At 36.2% G+C, this 22,982-nt stretch overlaps 1 protein-coding gene across 1 annotated transcript in view; it reads left to right on the top strand.

Moving 5' to 3' along the window:
- Nucleotides 1-22,982, top strand: part of STX18 (syntaxin 18) — a 60,854-nt gene that overhangs the window by 19,181 nt on the left and 18,691 nt on the right. The window contains exon 2 of the mRNA XM_027736289.2: nt 14,524-14,591. Coding sequence (XP_027592090.1) covers nt 14,524-14,591 — 68 coding nt within the window. The remainder of the gene's footprint in view (nt 1-14,523; nt 14,592-22,982) is intronic.

The raw sequence follows: 22,982 nt of genomic DNA, 5'->3' as shown, positions 1-22,982 counted from the left end.
ATTCTTCCAAGTACATGCTAACTCTTGTGTCTCTGATTTGTCTTTCATTTGCACTGAAATTATAATTATTGCTTTTATCTTGGGTGTCGCTTACAATGTTTTGTGGATTTTCATTCTTTACCTCAGGCCATGCCCTTCTGCCTCTGTTTTTATTCCCTCTTCTATCTTCAATTCTTACCTTCCCACACTTTTCAGTGTTTCTTTTATTTTTCACCCCTGTGCCACAGTGAATTTTACCAATTCCTGTTTCATCTACTCATACAGTCAGATATCTGCTTGACATTTACCACATAATTTTGACCAATCCCTGTGTGGTAAATTCTCTTCCCAGTATTACGTTTTTGTGTTCTAATTGTGATTCATAGTCTTAACATTTTCATCTTAGAGTTGCTAGCGAGATAGCTCCTCAGCAAGGAGGTACCTCCTGTTGACCTTTCTCTCTTCCTCAGTTCATGCCAGTGCATGAGCAGAATATTGAAATACTGCTGAAATGTATTCCAGTAATACTGATTCATGTGTAATGCAGAGCAGAACTGTGGAGCAGTTGTATGACATCTGTTAAATCAGGTGTTTGTAGGTCAAATAGAAACTGGAAAATGTAGTATTAGTTCTGTCCTTGACATGAGAGACTGTTCACATAATTTATATGAGAGCTGGGAAACATTCTGTGGCAAACTGCAGTAGCATTTTACTCTAACCTTGAGTGAAAATTGTGTACAAACCAGTATCCATCTCACAAGAGATACTCCAGTTTCTCCATCTGCTTGTCTGCCGAAACACGAGTGTTTTCCATCCAGTTGTTCTTTTATTTCCCCACACAATGCAGTAGCATGTAGCTACTGCAGCCTAACCCGGCCAATTTAATTGTTATGGCAAAAGACAGAGGTAACGTGGATTTCTTCATTGTGGACAGGCTGGTGAGATACAGTGAAACTGCTTGATGGACACTGAATCTTAACACAAAACTTCTTAGTAACTCCTATGGCTTAATCTATAAATTTGTCATCAGTTGGTACGTGTTTACTTGTTGACACAGTGGTGTTTTAGTTCCTTGACAGTTTCTTCTTGCCCTACATACTACAGCAATGCCCATACATAACTTAGCAGTACGTTGTGAAAAGCAAGATCTCTGAAAATGGTAGTATCTTTGAAATGTTCGTGTGCCACAAGCTATGAAAAACTGTGATGTTGCCTAGGAAATATATCTTAAAAAATTGGACAAAGCAAAGTAGTTCCTGTTTTATTCTTTCTACCAGAGTGTTTCAAGTAAAATACGAGCTCAAATTCATTTGGCAAAATAGTGGTTTAAGATTTTTGTCTTCTGAAGCTCTTCTCCTTCGTTAGAGTTTACAGAATAAGCACGACCTCTTTCATCACACTGGTAGTTAATGTGATCTTATCTCAGCGTACTTAGGTGCTGGATAGCTGACACGTGCTCTCACTGTTTGTGAACAGGAATCTGTCAATAAGCATGTGTCAGTGTGTGTTTCATGATCTTGCTTCCTAAGATTGTCTCACAGCTGGCTGGGCACTTAGTAATTTCAGAATGGAGACTGCATTCCCTTTGGGAGCAACCATGAAGATAACACTGTAGTTTGTAGCGCTCTCTTCTTGGAGGCCTTTGGAGGTGACTGCTGTCTGAAAGCTCAGACTTCATGCAACAGTATACAGTGGTGGTATGTCTCAATGCAGATACTCTTTGCTTTTATCTCAGCCAACCCTTTTATTTCCTCTTCTTGTGTATCTTGATTTTGCCTTAATTTTTTTTATTTGTCTCTGTGTTCTCTCCCTATTTACATATTGTGTATTTTCTTTTCTGTGCGTGAGTACCATCAAAAAGCTACCTGCTACGTGACGTTGTGGGTTCCTATGAATTTGAGACTTTCTAGAGATAGATACAATGCTTTCAGAAATGAGTAATACATTGCAGGGAGAGGTAGCCTGTTACAGGAAACAGGTGAGTTAACCAGGAGACAAGAATGGACTGTTGTATTTTGAGTTGTCAGGTATGGCCTTGCAAGGTTCACTTCACTGAGTCTCTTCTTCCCCATTTGTATTACAAGCCAAGGCTTCTTATGTCCATGTGAGCCTTGGTTTGGCTGAGTCTCCGAGATCGTTCTCTTTTACATACTGAGAGGTAAGAAGAGGGGACCAGAAGCTTGTATCTCTCAAGGACTTTAGATTTGGTACTCTGGCTTATGAACAGTTACTGTCTTATTAGAAACTTCTGGCTTTTAAGCAATTTAATTTTCTTTCTTTCTCTTCTTCGGTAATATACGTGTCATTGTATAATAGACAGAATAATTGGGTTTAGAGTACAGAATTCAAAGTTTAGCTTCCTAATTGTAAATAAGACTGAACTTTATTGTTTTTCTAATATGGTCTGATAATTTCCTGTTGATGTGATCAAGGGAGGCTTAGAAGGTGGCCTTATATACAGGTAATATAACAGCTGCAAATGCCACAAAACAGTTCATCATAATACATAAGGGAATTAGAGAAATTATCTATTAGGTTGTATTTCTTTTGATAACATTTCCTTCTACTGTATATTTCAATATTTTTCACAACTTCTGTAAAATTTTTGTGGCTGTTACAGATGTTCTCACAGGAAACTATTTCAATCTATTGTGAATTTTCTTCTATGTTTTGCACTCTGTCTTAGTAAATGCTATAACTCTTTTAACTCTTACGTAAGTGACCTATAAATACTTAATTATTTAAACCTTGAAGTTCTTCATGCATTACGATTGTTGTTGAGGGTCAGTATGCTGAAATGTTTCATGCAAACTTGTAAATACTTAGTCTATGGGAACCACTGTTTTGTTCTGAACATAGTGTCATTTTTTTAGCTATGCTGACAAATGAAACTGTTTCTCAGTTTGTGCTTTTTTATTCTTCTCTGCTATTCCCAAACTTTTTACATGAGAAACTCTCAAAAATTTTCCTGCTATCTTCTTGTTCACCTCACGTCGTAGCAGTTTCTCATGATTGCTCTGATCATTAAAAATGTTTCGTATATTTAACTGTGGCTTTTTAAATCTGTGAAGTCTGTAACCTTTTTTTTTACTGATTGACATATATATCAAGTAAAATTAAAATACTCAGAAATCTGAATACTTTGTTCAAATTGGTTAAATGAGTATGATTAAGTTGTAAGAAGTAGCCCATCAAGTAAAATCTTAAGACTGCATACAAAGCTGTCTGTTGAAATAAAAAAGCAGAAACCCAACTTTCGTTTGCAATAGCACTGTTCTGATTTTCATTAAATAAATTATGTTTTACTCTATTTTGTTTAAACTCAAGATTAATTTCTATGGTTACAGCGGATATAAATCTCAAGATTGCCTTTAAAAGGGATTGTTTATTCAGAACAGGACTGACAGTCTCTCCTTAAGAGAAGCTATTACTTAATTTTATTTTTGTAAGTTTAAATGCTTAAAAAATATTTGTAATGATACCCCAAAGGCATCATAAAAATGTAAAAATAATTATACTCTAAAATTACCAAAATTACAGGAAGTGAACATTTAAAAAATCCTTCTGAGATTCATGGCTGAGAAAAAGTGAGAAGGGAAAAGTGCTTTACTTCACAACTTGAAATCTTGTCAGGAGTTTCTGCTTTCAATGATTAAAAATATATTTTCGAATTGTCAGCATTACTCAGATGCGAAAGAATAGCGTTGATTTCCCTTTTAATTACAGCTAAAGCTTCCTTCTCACAAATTCAGCAAGCACTTTCTTGGGAGAAAGTTCTATGTGACTACCTACTGGATTTTTTTCAAGTAGGAATTCCTCTCCCCCATGGTAGAGGCATTTTTTTCACAGGCAAACCAGCTGGCAAATACCCCAGGGCAGATCAAAATCAGCATGAATAGCATCTTGTGATGAACTAATTCTGGAGTCCTGAGATTTTTTCCAGACACTTCATCTGATACCTTGGGAAGCTAGTGGTCATTTGGTAGTTAACTTAATGGAAATATGAAAGGGTAATGTGCTCTATAAGGAAGGGATTATTCTTTTGGACTTTGGTCACGTCAGAAGATTCTGGAGTGGGGACAGAGTAAGGTGCTTTTGTTCCGTGATGCTTTTAGTCCCACTTCTGCTCTGATAAACTTCTTGCCCTTGCTGTAGAGTTGAGAACCTGTTATGGTTTGCCTTATTTAGCATTGTATAAGACACTTCTATTTCTTAGGAAGTGACAGGGTGAATGGAGTGGGATAATGTTATAAGACTGGATTTCAGACTGACTGTTAGTGTCCCTGTTTGGTCCTATTAGGAGGTCTATCCTTTTTCTTTGCTGTTATTTTTTTCCTTACCTCAGTTTGCTGCTATAAGGACCAGTAGATCCCCAGGTATGGAGGAGGGGTTTTTTGCATAATTCTACTTCCTAGGTGCTCTAACAAAGGAGTAGTGAGTGGCCTGCTTAGAAAAAGGACCAAAGCAGACCATTTGAAGTGAGGTGGCACGGAGGAGATCCATGTGCCTGATTGAGAAACTCTGGATTTACTGAGAATGTGAACAGCCTCTATCAGTGGCACACTCCACTCCACTCCTCACTCCACATCAGCTGTGTAAGGAATTACAGTTACCAGGACCCAGTAAGTTCCTACCATTTAGGGCAGAGGATCCAGGTCTTGGTTTCCTGTTCCTTGAGAAGAGGGGGCAAAAAGGGCCCTTTGTTTTAATTTTTCTGAACATACCATAAAGCACTTGGATTAAAATCTTAATGTGTACAGAATTAGTTTATTTCCACTATGTTTATTTACTGCTTTTGTGCCTGATCTCTACATGTTTTTTACATAAGGGTTCATAAACATGTTTTTTTACATAAGTGTTCATAAACATCTCATTTCTGACTGGGTGTTTTCTTGGTCCAGTCCAGCGTTTTAGTGGGGGAAAGACTTACTTGGTGTAAGTGCTAGAGCAACCACTAAAGTAATGTTTAATATGCATAATATAAATGAAGATGTTGAAACATAGTAAAAGGATTTTTTGCACTAAGAACATTGTTGTACCGATGATGAAAATCCAGAAAAATGCTTGGACACCAAAACAGAATGGTGCTTGTCCCTCTGAATCGTATCTGACAGGGTGGTAGGATTTTCAGACAGAATGAGTGCTGTGACAGTTCATGCTCCATCAGTGTAGAGGTGCATGAATGTAAATACACCGAAGATGTAGAATTTGGAGTGGGAATGGCCTGGCAGAGCAGCGTGAGGGAGGCTCTGCTCCGGCTGCGGCTCCACTGCGGCGGCGGCACAGCTCCTGCCACGGGCTCAGCTGCTCCAGTGGCCTGTGATGGCTTATGCTGAAGCAAATTCACCTTAGTCCCAAAGTGAAGCACATGCACGTGTAGCTCTCTGAATTGCACTGCAAAAACTTGGATTCTGAATTTCATAGTGATGGTCAGAAAGAGTAACCTTTTATTACTGTATATCTGTTAAATGAGACTGGAAATCTCCCTCTATATCATAAAACATCTTTGAGTCCAGAAAACATACTAAAACATACAGTTCAGACTGTGAGAACAAGGGACAAGAAAAATGCTGCTACAGAAAAACACAATGTTGAATGCAGTTACTGAAAGCTTGTAAATGGAGCATTTTGAACAGCAATGGTAAAGGCCAATTGTTGCAAATATGTATTTTGACCAATTTCCTTTTATCTCTCAACCAAAACATTCCCCACAATTGTTGTGGGGTTTGTATTTTAGTCAGTGAGGTTTTGGATGATCATGTAAAAATATAAATGTTAAAGAAAGTTATGATTAGAGTTGGACAATAAACAAGAAAAAGAGAAATAGTAAGTTTTATTAAAATCAGATGTTGTGCTTTTTTTTTTTATTTGAAAGTATTTGTTGCCATGGAGAATAAATGAAAACTGGTTACTAAAACCATTTACCATGATGTTACATTGTAGAAAGCCTACTGTTAATTTTTTCAGGAGGTCACCTCCTGTTCCTCTTGACTCTGTACAGATTATTTTCAGAATATTTAGATGTGGTTCTCTATGTAATGGTATCAAACCAGTATGTTCCCACAAGACCTAAGAAAACAGGGACAAAGTTAACTCAGACTTCTGTCTTAAATTCTATGTGCATTTGCATTTTTCTGGTTCAGAGTTGAAATTAGGTGTTTATAAGTAATTATCCTATAAGATTTTTTTTCTCTATTTATAAATGCCTGAAGTACAAAGCATTAAAATGATTTAAAGAATATATAATGTATTTTGGGATAATTTTACTCCTAAAAAAATCAGTGACTTCAGAGTAATTTTTCTGTACAGTTGGAGTTTGCTGTTGGTACCATGCACATTTTTAAAACATGCAGCAACTTCATCCCAAAATAATACCCCAGTAAAACCTTCATCCAGTGATAATATCGGGTATTTACAGTCTTTATTGTGGTCAGTGGGGGAACTGGACCTTTGAGCTCTTAGATCTTTTTTTGTGTCACTCTTTTTAGAAGAGCCTTGAACAAAAAATGTTTGCAGTTGTGTCACAAAATTACAAGTATAATCTCTTCATTGCACATTTCACCAAATCTTATGCCAACTCTGGATTACCTATAAGGGAAGCATAGTAAGATGAGCTTTTATAAGGCTGCTAGTGAGTTATTTGCTACCAAATTTTGTATAATAAACAATGAATAAAAAATAAAAATAACTAAATGCAGATCTGAAGTGCACTTCAGAGTATTTCAGTATGAACTGACAGTAGCATAAATCAACGAGACAATTTTTGAAACAAAGGCAGAATATATAAAATATGTTAAGTAAAGCAAGAATCAAAAAAAAAATATATTTGTTTAGAGTTGACTGGTTTTTTTAATATAGTGTACAAGACAGTGCTTTTTTACTTTTTCCTTTTTGACAGTTTAATATCAAGCAAAATGGAGTGTTTTCTGCTCCAGACCAGGTGTCAGGAAATTGGCTTTGCTTCTTATTGCAGTTTAGGGGTTTCTTAATCGGTTTGTTACTGGGCAGAGAATACTGCCTGTGGTATTCTTCAGACAGGTTTTAACTTCCAATATTCCACAACTCCTAACGCAAACTTCTGCAATGATTCTTTAAAATTTTGTTTTCATTTTAGAAAAAAAAAAGGGTTATTTTAAATCAGAAAAAATACTGAAAATATTAAACATTTAAAAAAATATTTTTAAAATGCCTCAGTCTTCATTTTCATGGCTTTTATTTCAATTAATTCAGTTTTGAATGTTCTTACCCCATGTACCACACATTTTATTAGTATGACCCCCCTTATTCTTGGTTAATTCCTTTGCTCCGAATGCAAGACTACTAATAAAATGCAATTAAAATGTTTCCCTGCCCTTTGCTGCTGCTGTACGGTATATGCTGATGTAAAGCAGAAACTGAACAAAGTCACAATTTTCCTGAGATTAGAGGTAGCCAGGCTGGCTGTCTCCTCGCCTCCTGCTCCCCGCTTCCAGCTCTGGGCCACCCCCACGCCACAGTTTAGATATTATTTGCTCTTTTGGGTCTCGGATTACGAGAGCAATTGATCTGCGTGACCTATTTTAGAAACTTTCACATTTGCTGGGGAAACCTAAACCAAATGTATCCCCTCAAGAGACAAATCAGCCGAAAACTGGCGGGTTGACATTTGGAGGCAGCAAATGTGCCCCTGCCGTGAATTCTGGGGGGACAGCACCACCTCATGGGCTTCTGGAGAGTCACCAGCCAAACCCTTTTAAAGAACTTTGAAGTCTTCACGCTTTTAAATTCAGAACTTCAGCTCCTGATTTAAACTTTGGTTTAATTTAATTGGTTTAATCTCTGTTGCATGTCGTTGGATCAGGGAATTATATAATTTCGTCTTTTGAAGGTTCCAATTTCTGAAATGTAGAATCCAAGTAACAGTATTTTGAAAACAAAAATCTTGTCTGTAGTAACATCCAGCAGGAGCCTGTGTTGGTTCAATGGGCTGACAGTGCTTAAAACATAACCTAGAAGGAAGCTGTGTGGAACCTAACCTTTCATGTGTTTTATTTTTAAAAAGTTCATAATTTTATCTAATCAAAGGTAGTTTGTACTGGAAAACTTCTCTATAGGAGTAATTTCTGCATCAGAGGTTTTCTGACTAGTTTTTCCCACTTATAATAGTTTAGGTAAGACCCTAAGCTCTTAATTTTAAAATTTATTTAATATGAATTGTGTTTATAGTATCTGTTCTGTTTGGGTTTTATTCCAGATTTCTGAAAACGCTTACCTTCATTACATGCACTAACCATGGAAAATTTCATCTGGTGGTTGTTTTTTGGTTTGTTTTTTTTCTTGGTTTTGTTTTGATTTTTGTTAATATGGTTTAGACACTGGAAAAACAAGCTTATATTCTTACAGCAATTACTGTATCTCCTCCTAGTACTGAGAGAGTACTTTTTTTGGTCAGAAACATGTAGTCCCTGTACATCTTCTACTACCTTACTGGAATTCTGAATTTCTTCTGAAATAGACAGTGGGTATGTTTGGGTCGACTATATGTTTGGAATTGAAAACATGATAGGCATCTAGATATTCATATTATAACAATTAATATTTTATAATTTTTGTAAAGGGGATTTTAGAATATAGTCACCTACTCATGAATCTGTAGATAGACTATATTTAGGTAAGACACTGGACATAAAGCTTTTCAAACATATTGAAAAATGTGAAATTTTGTTTAGGCTTTTTCTTTTCTTTTTCTTTTTTTTTCTTTTTAGGGTTAATAAGAAACTTCAGCCAGCAGTGCTTTTCAGTGTTGCTGAATCAACAGTAAATACCATGTCTCTCATGACTTTTATAAAAGCCTTTCTATTATGTTTTGATTTTAAGTATTTTTAAAGTTTCCTTTGACAAAGTACACCTTTTAAAAAATTCAGAGCGGCAACATAGCGCAAAGTGTCCCAGTCAGTTTTATATGGTAGGAAATACTTGCTTATTGTTCTGACGGAAGAGTAAATTTGATAAAGCGCTATATTTGTTCAATGGTAATGACTATTCAGCACGGTTGAATTCCCTCTACAATATGTCACGGGAACCTACTCCAATCATTTTAATCGTAAACAATGCTGCTGCTTCTTGCAGTGGGTTAAACGTATGCAAATTGGAACCTACTGTTTCATGAGTGATCAATTCTTTGTTGGGAGTGGAGAGAAATGCTGGATGTATTGCTAAGAGACTGGAGGAAGCGTGGTCAGCGGCTTCATTCTTAAGTCTGTGCGTCTCCTCAAGATGCTGCTTTGGAGGGAATGCTTTCCTATTTCTCATCTTATTTAATAACACAGCCTGCTCTGAAATCGTTAGAAAAATCTCTAAATAGAGGAACATCTACCATTTCTAGCGCAGGCCCCAAGTATAAATAGAGCTGTGCATGCCACCTGTGGTAGCAGATGGCAGCCATTCAAGGCTTCCTTTTGTGCCAGACCTGCATTAGATGCAATATTTGCTTTTATGTTTTCATAGGAGTTGCTTAAAAAATCTATAGCAGCAGCAAAACACAGATATATGTATTAAAGAGATAGTTTACGAACTGGAACCTAAAGTCACTTTTAAAATGTCATGTTACAGGCTTTAATGTGAATTTATAGTGGTTTTCACTTGCACAATGCTGAGGCTTTTGTTGCCACAGAGTGGAAACCTGCTACTGCTTCACTGTAGAGAATCAATTGGGTTTTCATGATCAAAACTACACTTGGGAGTTGTTAAATAACACCTGGAGTTTCCAGATTCAGTACCTGATCTTAGGAGGTTATCATGGTGAATTTTGTAAGTTGTAGTTAAATATACCTTCATACATGGCCGATGCATCTTGGAGGAAGTTTCCTACTAGTGCTGTTCAGCTTCTGCTCTCCCTTCTGGTGATACAGGTATTTGTGGAGCTGAAATGAAAGAAACCAATTCTTTCTATTTGAATTCAAGCACTGTAAGCCCCATTTCTGGAACAGTAATTTAAAAAAAGTCATTTCAATGTTTTGGGGGGTGATATTGACCCTCAAGGAGGGGAGTGCCAGTGGGAAGGGGGAAGAGAGACAGTCTGGAGTTTTCTAACTGGTCTTCACTGTCAGAAGGAATGTAACCTTCCATATTCTGATAGTGAACAGAAGCTCAAGAAGATGCTGTTGCTGTAATGATATAACTGGTACTGGCAATATTGTGAGGAAAGGTGTTTTATTCCCCTGATTCTAATAAAAATGTCAGTTATCTGGAAATTCAGTACTGTTCTTCCCTCTAAGGTAAGTTTAGTCTTAATGCAAGAGTGCTGCAACTATGAAGGGCCTTTCTCTAAGCCCTCCTATCCCTTCAGGGGAAAAAAGGGAAATAATTTCTTTATTTCAGGGTTGAAGGAGAGGCTTTTCTTGGCTCCAGACTTTCAGAAAAGAAGAAAGCTATTTTTGAGATGCAAAGAATGAGAGGCATGACAAGAGGCCAGTACTGAAATGTGTTTGTGCTGCTTCTTCAGATTGCTGTTATCTATCCTTTTGATGGGTGTGTCAGCTAGTGGTATAAATGTTTTGAAAACATGCGTGTACAGCAAATAGGAAGTTGCAGTTATGATGGGTGGGTAAATGGAGTGACAAAAAATGGATGTGCTGAAATGCAAGTGGGATTTAAAATTCATCTAGATCTACTTGAAAGATCAATTAGAGAAGAGAACCAAAAATTATCCCAGAGGCAGTGAAAATCAGGGAGAGAAAGAGAGACTGGCCAAGAAAACTGTCACAAAAGAGCAGACTTTATGTAATAAAGTCAGGTTCGGCCAAATTCACAAAGTTATCTAATGGTATTAAAACCCTCTGAAAGTTAAAGTATTCTTTAGCTATTTTAATATATGTACTGGGAACCAGAGCATGGAATTGGAAATTGGAAAATCCCAGAACTTTAATGCAACCAAATTGTGGTTATCAGGTAGCCTTTGAATTGAGTTCAGCCACAGCAGATTTGAGAAATACCAGGTTCTCATGTCAGATATTTTTATGGTAATAAATAGAAGATGGTACCCTTCGATCAGAGGGAGGTCAATTTAATGCCTTTAATTAGATCAGCAAAGGGAAACTGATAATGGTATCAACAGGACCTGACTCAGAAGTGGTCCAGGATTCAGAAAATATTTTAAGGGGAAAAAGACAAATAGAAAACAAGATACAATGAAGTATAATTTGCTGTCTTACTAAAAGTAGAATGTGTCCAACCAACTTGATGCTTTAAGAAAATCTGTTTTTCCTTGGTTAAAATGACCCGAAGTCTGATGGTAAAGTGTCTGCTAAAGTGCCAGCAGTAAGTCTAGAGGAGATTACCAGAGGAAATATTAACAGCATGAGGTGAATTAGCAGCAGCAATTCTTCTACAGTAAAAGAAGTGTTGGACTGAAGAGAGGTTAATGGGGGAATTATTTTTTGCATTCCCTAAAACAAGAGCAAGATGAGTTTAAAAATCAGTCCCACAGTAAGACAGACTGGTAAAATTTACTGATGAGGGAATGCTGAGAGGAAGGAGAGGGAGAAGTGATACATTACAGCAAGTACTGAATGAATTTGGGGTCTTGGAATTGTGAGGAGAAGAAAGAAATTCAGGAGTAAGCATGTATTTGAAGACCTAAACAAAGAATAAGCTTGAACGTCATAAATGGAAATGGTGGAAGAAAAGCTATTTCCAGCTGAGTTACGAAGTAACTAATGCCAGTGAATGCATTGGAAAGGGATGGATACAAACTGGAACAAATGCAAAGGAAAGCCGTGGGTTAGGCAACTTCAGAACTGTTTCTTGAGAAGAAACTAAAAGATTGGAGTCAGTTGTCTTGGGTACAGAAGTTAGAGAAAGATAGTTATTGACAATAAAGTCAAACACACATACAGGGAATCAGAGCTCTTAAGGGAAAGGACTGTTTTGAAGCAAGAACAGATGAATAAAAGTTGATAATCAGTAAACCTGGAAATTAGACATCCTTATTTGTAATACCAACAGTAGGATTCTAGTAAAACCATTCAGTTGTAACCAGGAGAAGCCTTTATTACCTTTAGACTGGAGCTTGATAACTTTGTAAAGAGTTTATGGTATGCCTCTGATAACCCCAGAATAATTGCAGCTTGATGACCCTAGAGATATCTTCAAAATTTATATCTGTATAATCAGTGATATTTTGCCACTGTAGAAGATTGAGCATCATACAAAAAACCCCAATCTTTTTATTTGGATAAAATCCACATTAATGCTAGTGAGACCTCCTTTTTCATAAAAATTGTTTCATTTTGTTGATGGGGTAATAACAAATTGAATTCCAAGCTATTCCAGTAGTACAATGTAAAAAGAGGCAAAAGAGAAATATCAGCAGTGCAGGATCTCAGAAGATGCTGTTAGAATTTCAGGGAAAGTAGAACAAGAAGTCTCACTTCTGATGCAAATCTTGGGAACTAAGAGCTTGGTGTGAGCATGGGCATAATGGTGTCATTCTAAATTCATGAAAATAGCTTTACAAATGGAGGAGAGGCAAAGTGGGGTCAGTGCAATTCAAACACACGATGACAATTTTAGCCTAAATAGAATGCTCTTTGTGACTAGATGAATTAATTACTGTAAGACAGTGTTCTTGCTTGTCATTCTGATTCTTTCTGCTTGTTAATCACTCCTAAATTGTAGCTATTGCAGTAATATTAAGATTTATTGCTTACAAAATTTTACTAATCTATTTTCTAGTTTAGCGTTTGTTCGCATATTAATGTAAATGTTTTGAACATGTTTCTTGTTTTACATTTCTGTTTTGTTTTCTGTACTGCTTTCTTTCTGTCGATTAAGTATTATTGTTCCACTGAAACACTGTATGGCTGTTTTAAATGTTTTGCTTTCATAGTCAAGCTTAATTTACCTATTCAGCAAATTTGATGACATACCAAGTCTGAGCTGAGGAAGAGATTACTGTACAAGTAATGAGTTCAAGAGGCAATGAGAAGGAACATCTGTAGGATGGTTTAGCTTACTTTGTGCGCCTCATTGGACTTGCAGTGACTGCAGTATTTCCCCTTTTGTTGTGTATGATGGTGCTAATGCATGTAGGAAACTTCGGATCTACTGGAGTACTGGCAGAACTCAGTTTGCTGTGAATGGGATGAAATTCCCTGAGCTGTTAATCACACAGAAAACTTTAAACATGGAAACTGGGGAAATTGTTATCCAGTATGATGAGTTATAGTAAAAATGAAACAGAGCAAATAACAGTAGGGAGATGGATACATCTTTATTTGCACACAGAAACATTTATTTTGAGTTGTACAGATCATTGTGGTCTTACAACTAAATTTTTTTCCTCTTTTTTCAAAAGCTGCTGATCTTTTGAAAAAAATAATTGGAGGAATTAATCTTCTATTTATCCAAACTATTCTGTGTTCCTTCTCTGTGGTTTTTTGTTGGTTTAATTACAAGGACCATTTGCATGAAAATAGGATTTTAAGAGTTGAACAGCTTCTGATGCTTTTTCCCAGATACGTGGAGTAAACCACGTTTATTGCATTTGTAAACTAAACCAACTTTTATTTTGTGAAATTCCCTGTATGCTTCTTTTACACTATATTATTAATGAATATTTAAAAATATGCTTTAAAAAGGTTCCCCCTGGATCCCTCTGAAAATATATACCATTAATGTATAAAATTCTCCTCCCTTCTCCCCTCTCCCCATCATGTCATCTTCAAGACCTGCCAGGGAAGTCATACTGGTAGTCATCTCGTTTCTCTGACAAATTAAGCTACATTTCTGTAGTTCCTCCATTTTCCAAAATAAGCAGCATCTTATGCTACACGAAATCTTTTAAATCAGACTAAAGTATGCAAAAGTTCTTCAGATTTTTCTTTTCTTTCATCTTTCCGAAGGATCTTTATAAAGATTTCTTAATAAAGAAAATGAAGTTGATTTATAGTAAAAGTTGTCCACAGTGAGGTGGAAACGCAGAAGTAGAAATTTGATTGGGATGTATGCTTTGGCAAACTTCTAATGATTAGGAGATGATAGAGATGCTACTTCAGTTTGGGCACAAACTGGTCACTGTATTATGGCAAAAATAGAAAGGAGAGGGATGACACCTTTGGCCCACGAGTTCTAATAACTTGAATATTTATGTTATAGCTCATCAGTAAAGAGTTTAGTCTTCCAAAATTAATTTATTTCCAAAGTGTACATTAAATTCTGGATTGACAATTTAGATACTATTTTATCATATTTAATATTTTTAATATTTAAAATTGTAGTTATATTTAGTGTTTGGTTTATTCTTTTTGGAGAGAAGACATGTATTATTACTGTTTTTAATCTGAGCTTAACCTTCAGACAGCACATCTTTTTTAGATTATTTTTGTGTATTGACTGCTTGGAAAATGTGAAAATTCTAGTATAAAAGAGTAAATTTTATTATTCCATTTAATTACAGAATAAATAATTTTACAAATTCATGTTTGAAATGTGGAATACTGAACTTCAAACATAAAATAATTAGTTACCTGACTGAAATTTTAATTATGATTTTTATTCATTTAGATTTCTCATATTGGAAAGCTGAAAGATTTTCTTCTACAACACAGAAAGGACTACATTAATGCTTATAGGTAAGTGTGCATTGTGTTTAAATAGATTTATTTATTTTTCTAAAGATTTATAAAATGAACAGCTTAAAAACCTATAGGCATAATGACAAAAACCAAGACAGAGCATATCAATTGGCTTACTGTAAGCTACTGTAAGATGAGGAATAATGCTGTCACAAGAAGACAATGTGCCTGAATAAAATGAGACTCAGAGTTTGAAAATTATTTCTGGCTCTTAGGAGTGAGATCTGAAACAAAACCTGGAATTCTGAGTCCCACACCTTTTAAGGACCTGCAGAGTAAGTTTCTGAAGTGGTTCCCGAGACAGCAGGGTACCAGATTCAGTGATCCGGTTTTCCCTTTCACCTGTGACACTAAACCTACACAAAGTGTGCAGTCAGTAGCCTCGGCAGGTCCTGGAGGAGAATGGTGCAAACTTTTCAGACTCTGGAATACAAATTCCAGATGGAGGATACGGTGTCAGGGGACAGCAGCACAAGATTTGTTTTTTTGTGACAAAAGCAGTAGGTTTCATCTCTGCCAGTTATTCCTGTGTGAAGCAAGTTTTGATTCTCTTCAGCCATTAGGAAACATTCCAAACTGCTGTATCTGCTTACTGCTGACAGCTTTAGTAGCGGGATTTTTAGAAGATTAAAATACAAGTTTACAGGTTGGTGTTAGGAAGAAAAAAATAGCGTCTTGTGGTCTGCAGATACTAAATCAAGTTATCCTAAGAGCTAAATGTTACTGCAACTTGTATTTTGGTGAACGGAGTACAAGTAATAGTTTCATTTGAGAAATGTAAAACTTGCTTTTTAATGAAACTTTGTTACATGCAAACTTAGTGAGTCAGCCCTGTCTGCATTCCAATTCTGCCACAACCCTGACTAAAGCTGAGCTTGTCCTTCAATCAAAGTAGAGAAAATGCAACCTAAAGTCATCTTGGGTTGAAAGCTTCACAGATAGCAAATAGAAGTGGTATCCAGACAGATATCCATTCCCCAGAAGACAATAGAACAGATGAGCCAGTCCATATTGGAGGAACAGTCTTTCTGAGAAACAACTTCTGGGCCTGAAAGGGTCTGTCACAGCAATAGCAATGCTGCCCAATTAATGGGATCAAAATGTGTTGCTAAGTGAGTTACTAGAAGACTTCTGGCACCCTTTTTTGGTCTCCCCAGGATTTTTAAAAGCTGTATTTTGTTGTTTCAAAAATGAAACCAATAAGAGAAGATGGCATGTTTTATAAGTGGGAGGCCATGGGAACTATTCGTAGTTGGTGAAAATGAAGCTTGGGGGTGTCAATTCTGTGTGTGAGGTGGAAGAGGGAGCAAAGCAGCAAGCAAAAGTAACTGTGCAGTTATGTGTTATGACTGGCACCCTGCTTTTCAATGCCTGTTGGAATAGGTCATGAACAACACTAGGTGGAGCTAGCTATTTAATACTGAAATAACTGGGTTTACTCTGTGAAAACTTCGTGTGAATGCAGAGGTTGAGAAACTGCAAATAACTGCAGTAAGAGCAGTCAGAGGCAGTTAAACTTTGGGTAGTTTGTATTAACTGTTTGTATTATGTACTGTGCATAAAATGAAAGTGATTAGAGGACTAAAAATTTGTCCAAGTTATTTTAATTTCTAAAAGTTTTTAATATTCTTTTTGTAAACTCTGTTGTAACAAGTTATCATGGTAATTCTCAGTGTTGTTCACACACATACACCCCACCCTAGGGTATTCATTAAGGAGAGGAAAGAAGTGTCATTTCCTTTATTAAACCATAAATAATCCTGCAGATCTCATCTGTGATTGCAGATGATCCTGTCCTTAATGGTGAAACTTAAAATAGGTAATAATGTCAAATTACATACTAGATTGTTTATGCTGTTCTACTTTGTGGGTGCAAAGAGCATCACAGCATCCATGCCATCAGTCTGACAGTCTTAGCAAATGCCTCATTCAAAAGCAGTTTCAATAACTTTTCAATACTTACATAATGGGGACAATTTTTGAACAATTTAATATTAAAAGGCTGTCCTGAAACTTACATAGGAGATTTAATTTTTTTCTTGAAATTTGACTACTCTGTATTTTGTCAGTCCTGCTATTTGTCCAACTAGCACAATGAGTTGGTGAAATTCGGCTTTTGAATTACCAAGTTGAATTATTGTATGCCTTTTAAAACTTCCTCATAATGTACTACATCCAGGTTCTTGGTTGCTTCTTTGACCTTACTGTTGCAGACTATAAATTCTTTAATAATAGAGTTTTTATTTTTGGCATACATAAAATATCCTGCTGTAGAGGGGATGTCTCTAATTCATTTTTAGAGGAAAATTTTTAGCAATGAAAGTCAACTGGAGGAAGGGTTATTTGAATGCAAGGCCCTGACCCATTTTATCAAACTTTAAATATTTAATTGAAATACCTAAATTGAGCCAAAAAACCCTCAAGATTGCTTATTCACCTTCTTTCTTCTTGATTTGACTATTATTTACAAAATATGTAAATGGCAAAGCACACGAAACTATTGATGCAGTGATCTAAACTTGCTGGCTTACAGGCCACTGCACTTTTATATTCTGTTTATCAGGATTTACTTACTTTCTCTTACATGTAGGTTTTCGCTCCTTTTAGATGAGGATTGTTCTTACCTTCCCATTTTTAGTGTATTGACTGCTACACATTCTCTGTATTCTTTCCCTCAGTCCATTTGCTGTAACACATCCCTACATTACTTTTTACACTGTGCTCCATGAGATCCTGTCTTCAGTCTTTGGTAACTTGTCTGATGTTTCATCTGTGAACAACTTGTGCCTTCCTTTCGGCAGCAGCTCCTTCATGCTTTTGATCACTGAACCACCAAGACAGTTTGTATATTTGTGTTAAATATAGTTTGAGGAACTAGTGCACTAGCACTTGGGAATTTGAAGTGGTTTTCAGGACTCCTCCACAGCCTCCAGTTTCTCTGAAGGCTCTTTCAAGGTTTAGACACTTTAAAGATTCCTACTCTTTTAATTAGGCTTCGGAAAGAATTGAGAGAATTCCAAATTCTGATCACAGAACACCTCATATGTAAAAGGAAAATGTTTGAGAGAAGAGCTTCCCATCTGGAATTAGTAGACATCTAATTTATTGTGTTTTGCAACTGCAGAGATGCTTATGTGGCCGATCAGTGTGGTGTAGATGGCTTCTGAATAGAAATGATACTTCTTCCATGGGAAAGGCTGGATGAGTGGCTTCTGATGCGTCTTCATTACGTGCTTCTGTGGTCCTTCTGTGCAATTAAGTGTTTGAACATTTCAGTTGCAAATAATATACTTCGAAAAAATTCTGAACAAATTATCTGTCTTAAAAAATAATGTTGGTGCCCAATAATTATACCTCCTGCCCTAGTATTTATCTGTCTAAGCATTTATCTATCTAAAGGCAATAAATCAGTTACATCATTTGCCGCTTAATAGAAAATCATTGAATGCTTACACAGTGTTTCATGGAGAGTGTTTCCGTGTCTTTAACAGTAAAAGAAAAGAAGCAGCCATTAAAGGACTCTAAAAATACTGTTTTACTGACTCCTGTGCTGACTCCAGGCTGCTTTCTTGTCTAGACTTAATCGTATTTTTACAAGAAGCAGGATTTTGTTTGTTATACTGATAGAAAACATGTAGATGATCTGTAGACACTTTCTTCCTGGAGACTCTGTAGAGACTTTCTTTTCCTGTTCTCCTTTTCCTGTTCTCCAGGGAATTATTTTCAAATTATTTATCTTTTCTTTTTTAATTACACTAAGTTAATATATCACATTTCAGAAATAGTATTTTTTTGCAGTAGCACTCTGGAATTTCTCAGCAATATTTTACAAAACTGAAAATGCTAATTCAGGTTTGCCTGTACTGCCTGTTCCAGTAGCTGAGGCTTCCACAAAGAATTAAAAAAATATATTTTACATAGGTTGTTGTGGAATGTTTTGTCATTTGAGTAGACAAGCTTTTACCTCGGATTTACATCAGACAGCATTTAGATGGAAAAGGGCGGTAAATGAAAATGCACAAAGCTTTGTTAAATAGGAAATCAAGCAATTTAAAACATGCTAGATGCCCAAAGGGAAGAAGTTTTAAAATATCTGCTGTATTTGCAACTAAGGTTGTACAACCATGTTCTTGAATACTTATGAGGAGCATTTCTTTATATATTTGCAAGGTAGTGTCTGCAAGTGGTAGGTGGGGGAAACGTCTACTAAAAACAGTGGGTATCAATATTTTAGAACTGATTTTTTTTCTGCTTATTGCTTCTCTCTTTTTTGTAATACATTGTTGGAGGAAAATCAAGTTTTTCTTCTTGATTTGTTGTCTATATTGAATTAGTAAGGAGAAAATATTTTATGCACCAGCAGAAAGTTAGTAATTCCCAAAGCTGACGTAACACCTCCATCAGCTCTTCTCCCTTGTGCTTTGCCAGCAAAATAAGCTGGAAGGAGCATGGCTGAAACATCCAAAAAGAGAATTAGTAGTGCTTTGCTTGCTTTTAAATATTTCTTTAAATGAGATTTCATATCCTCACTCTGCTTCTTCCTTTTTCCTTATCCATGCTACTAGAATAATTTTTTTACACTAACTTACTTTTGTTTTTTTTCTCGGTCTCTCCAATTTCAGTATATTTGAGATTTCATAGTTGTTCTCTTTGTTTGATTGTACTTTTTCCTCTTCTCTCCACTCCTGTCCCAGTTAGTGTTGCAGTGAGGTGGTGAAATAAAACAAAGCTCCAGCTGAGACCTTGCCCAAACGTAAGGATAGCAGAAAGATTGCTTTTCATTATACTGTATTTATGCATCCCATTGTAATGATGACTTTTTATGCAACAGCATGTTGTTGTTATGTTTGGTTTATGATCTAATATGATCCCAGATGACTTTCTGAAGTACTCTTCCCTACTCTGTGGGTTCAGTTAATTGTTCCTGCTGCAGCAAAAAGCCTTTGAGCATTCCTTACTGGAATTCTTCATGTCATTTCTCCAGTTTGGCAGTATTGTTTTGAATTGAAGTCCTGTTCTCTTGATACAGTTTTAATTTGCTTAACTTAATGCCTCTGCAGGTTTAGTAAGCATATATTCAATTCTGCTGAATTGTTAATGGAAGTATTAAATAGCATCAGATTCAGGACAAAATCCTGTGGAACACAACTCAGTGCGTTCCACTGTTTTGGTGTACAACTACTCCCAAGTTCAGCTTTTTAGTTTCAGATTCATATGGTGCTTGTTTCTTCTAACTCATTTATTCACTAGTAGCTTATGAGAATGTTATGTGAGATGGTAACAAAAGCCATACTAAAAAATATAACAGTGATTGCTTGTCATCCATCCATAAGACCTGTTACTGCATCCCAGCAGTAAATTACACTGCATACAGCATAGTCCTGATATGATCTTGGCTATTGGTGATCTTTCTGTTCTTTCATAAGTGCTTAAATGTTACTTATTTATTCTTACATTTTTCTAGGCTGAGTGGTCTGTAAGTCCTCTGCTTTTTTTTTTTTGCTTTAAGAGATTTTTTTTTTAAGATAGTTGCTAAACTTCATCTTTTCATCAACCTCGCATTTGCTTAGTCTCTCCTAGTTCTTGGAAGTGAGGATACATCCTTTCATTTGATGCATTTCCTATTTTATTCCAGAACTTGGTCTTATGTTTCTGATCACTGTATGAATGTGCAAAAACCCTGGGCTTTTTTGGAAGTTGGTTAGTTCCATTCAAGAGCACATCTTTGTCACACAGATAGGAGGGATATATCAATACCTTCAGCATTATTCCAGGAGCCACTGCACCTTCAAGTACACTTGTGCTATGACCGCATTCCCAGAGCTCTCTCTCTTGTACACTCATTTACTCAGCAGCCTGTTGTTCATATATTGTCTGACACTTGTTATTGTTGATGAAAATATCAACAAAGAACTATGATCTGTTCAAAATGAGAGAGGTACTAAATTGGGCCCAGGTGATTTAGAAGCAGTAAGCTAAAGGGAATAATATCTGCAGCTTTTAAGTGATCTCAGTGATGAAAGTTAATGCAAAAAAACCCAAAAACGTCTGGAATTTATTCATACTCTGTGTATAATTTTATTTCTCTGCTGAGTAACAAGCCAACATCACATTCTTAAGTGTTTCTAATAGTAATGTTTGCACAGCAATCTCTTGTTATCACTGGCATCCGTTACCAGTTGTGAGTTGTAATCATGCACTTGACCTTTTCTGATGTGTCCCTACATGCTGTATTCCTTTTGATGTAGCAATCTGAACTCATTTGCACTTTCTGTATTCTGCTTTTTCTGTTTGAGCTCAATGAAGAGCTCATGAAGTAGCTCAGTTGATCTCTCATTGTATTGCCTATTCTTCCTTTTCATCAAGGGCAGAATTGCAAACTACCATAATGTAATTTCTGTATGAGAACTACTAGTTCATATGAATTCTTTTCTGTTCCTTTTTAGGTTTCCATTCTTTTCCAATCTAACTTGCTCATTTTTCTGGACTAATGAAGTCTGCCTACTTGATGTTCACTGTCTTCATTTTACACTTCACCCACTGTTTTAAAAATTACAAATAAACCAAGTTGCCTTCCAGCCCAAGTTTCTTATGAAGTTTTCTCGTATTAATTAGGATAAAAATCCAGAGGAATTTATTTTCCTCCTTTCTCTCTTCTTTTTCTGCATGCTTTAGCCAGTGCATGTCTTGGCTACTGATCCTGATTGTTTCTGAAAATCCTGGTTTGTTTGGTCTTTCTTGATTTAGTGATGGATCAGTCCATTGCTGTGATAGTGCCACTGCACTTCTCAGCGAGTATTTGTATCTGACATACAAGACACAGCTGGCTTTTTTTTCTGTTCATTTGGTTTTTGTCTGATGTTTTGATGTGGTTTTGTTTTATTTTGGCCTGTTTTATTTTAGTGAACGGTTCATTTTCCGGTAAGGTTGGAGGATGATAATTAAGTGAATTTTCAGTATAATCTCCACGTGCAGATTTACTGGGGAGTGCAATGGGGACTTCAGTTCCCTGTTAATACTAGTGGATGCCATATGTGTTTTGACATAATGGCATATGATTGTGTGACTCCATTCCCAAGGAGGTTGGGTTTCAGGTGTCATTGCCTCTGAGTTGCTTGACCAGCTCATGTTCAAAAGCGCTGGTACCAAATGCTGTGTTAGCTGTAAGCAGTTATAAAAGGAAAAGTATTCTATTTCTTTTTTACTGGGTTAAGCTGCATTTTGCTAGCTTTGAAGCAGTGAAAATCCTGTTTAAGATCTACCCTAGTTTTGTATTAGCAACTAGGAAAAGTAACTTAACAACTTGCTTCCCAATGATAAAGCTCTTGCAGTTATCCTCAGCATATCACTACCATTAGTAAATGTACCACACTAGTGGTAGTTTTTACTGTTAGTAAAAAATGAAGTGTGCCTGAGGCAGGTTTTTTCATATGTATTTCTAAGTCTGATTTCAGAGAAAATTCTGGTTTGCATTTTGTAATCTTTATTTTACCCTGTAATGTTAAAAAGTGTATGGAAAGCATATAACTCTGCAAATACCGCAGAGCTGGGCAGATTACAAGAACACAGACGTAAAGACAAGAACATTATATACCCTGTTCAGTAGCAGACCAGCCAGAATTTATTATTGCAATTTGAAATAGAGGAGTGTAGTTTTTTTGCTTCATCAGGGGGCCATCACCAGGCTGTGACTCCATGCTCATTTTCCAGCTGAATCTGTGTGCCCTAACATGCTCAAGTAACTCTGTAGACAGAGCTCACTGAAGGATGTTATACATTATGCCATCTATACCAGATGAACTTAATGGTCCCCTCCCGTCTGGGCCTGTGTGGAAGGGAATGTAGGAATGCATTTTCTGGCTTTACATATGCTAAGAACTTGCTTATGCCACAGACTAGTAACAAAAAGAGTCATCTGTACAAGCTGTACAAAGGGAGTATGGGAGAGGTCTGTCTAAATATACATTTAACAATATGAGTTATGTTCTGTTTTTAACTGCCAATATGTCATCTTAGCAAGGTTGGGAAAAGCCCCTCTATTACATTTTTCTAAAATCAGGCAATTTCAAGTCTTTCATCATTCAGAATTTGCTTTCTCAAAAAGTACGAATTAGAGTAATATGTTAGAAATCACTAATTACAGCTGGGATAGGGATTCTGCTGCAAATTTATGAAACCTGTCTGTCCTGACCAAAGGGGAACAATTCAGCTAGTAAAAGATAAATGGAAACACTATATATGGCTGGTTTTCTGTAAGTATTAAAAATTAATTTTATGACATTTAGAATAGTTTTAACCGTAGGGGGGGGAAAAAACCCTGATACTTGGATCTCAAATACATGGCAGTGTTGGAAATAAACATGTGAAATATAAAATATTACTTCTAAT

This window comes from Pipra filicauda, unplaced genomic scaffold (assembly GCF_003945595.2).
Source record: "Pipra filicauda isolate LSUMZ 115617 unplaced genomic scaffold, ASM394559v2 scaffold43_size3849885_pilon, whole genome shotgun sequence".
Taxonomy (NCBI): domain Eukaryota; kingdom Metazoa; phylum Chordata; class Aves; order Passeriformes; family Pipridae; genus Pipra; species Pipra filicauda.
The sequence above is the reverse complement of the archived record's forward strand: the minus strand, read 5'-3'. Positions and strand labels throughout refer to the sequence as shown.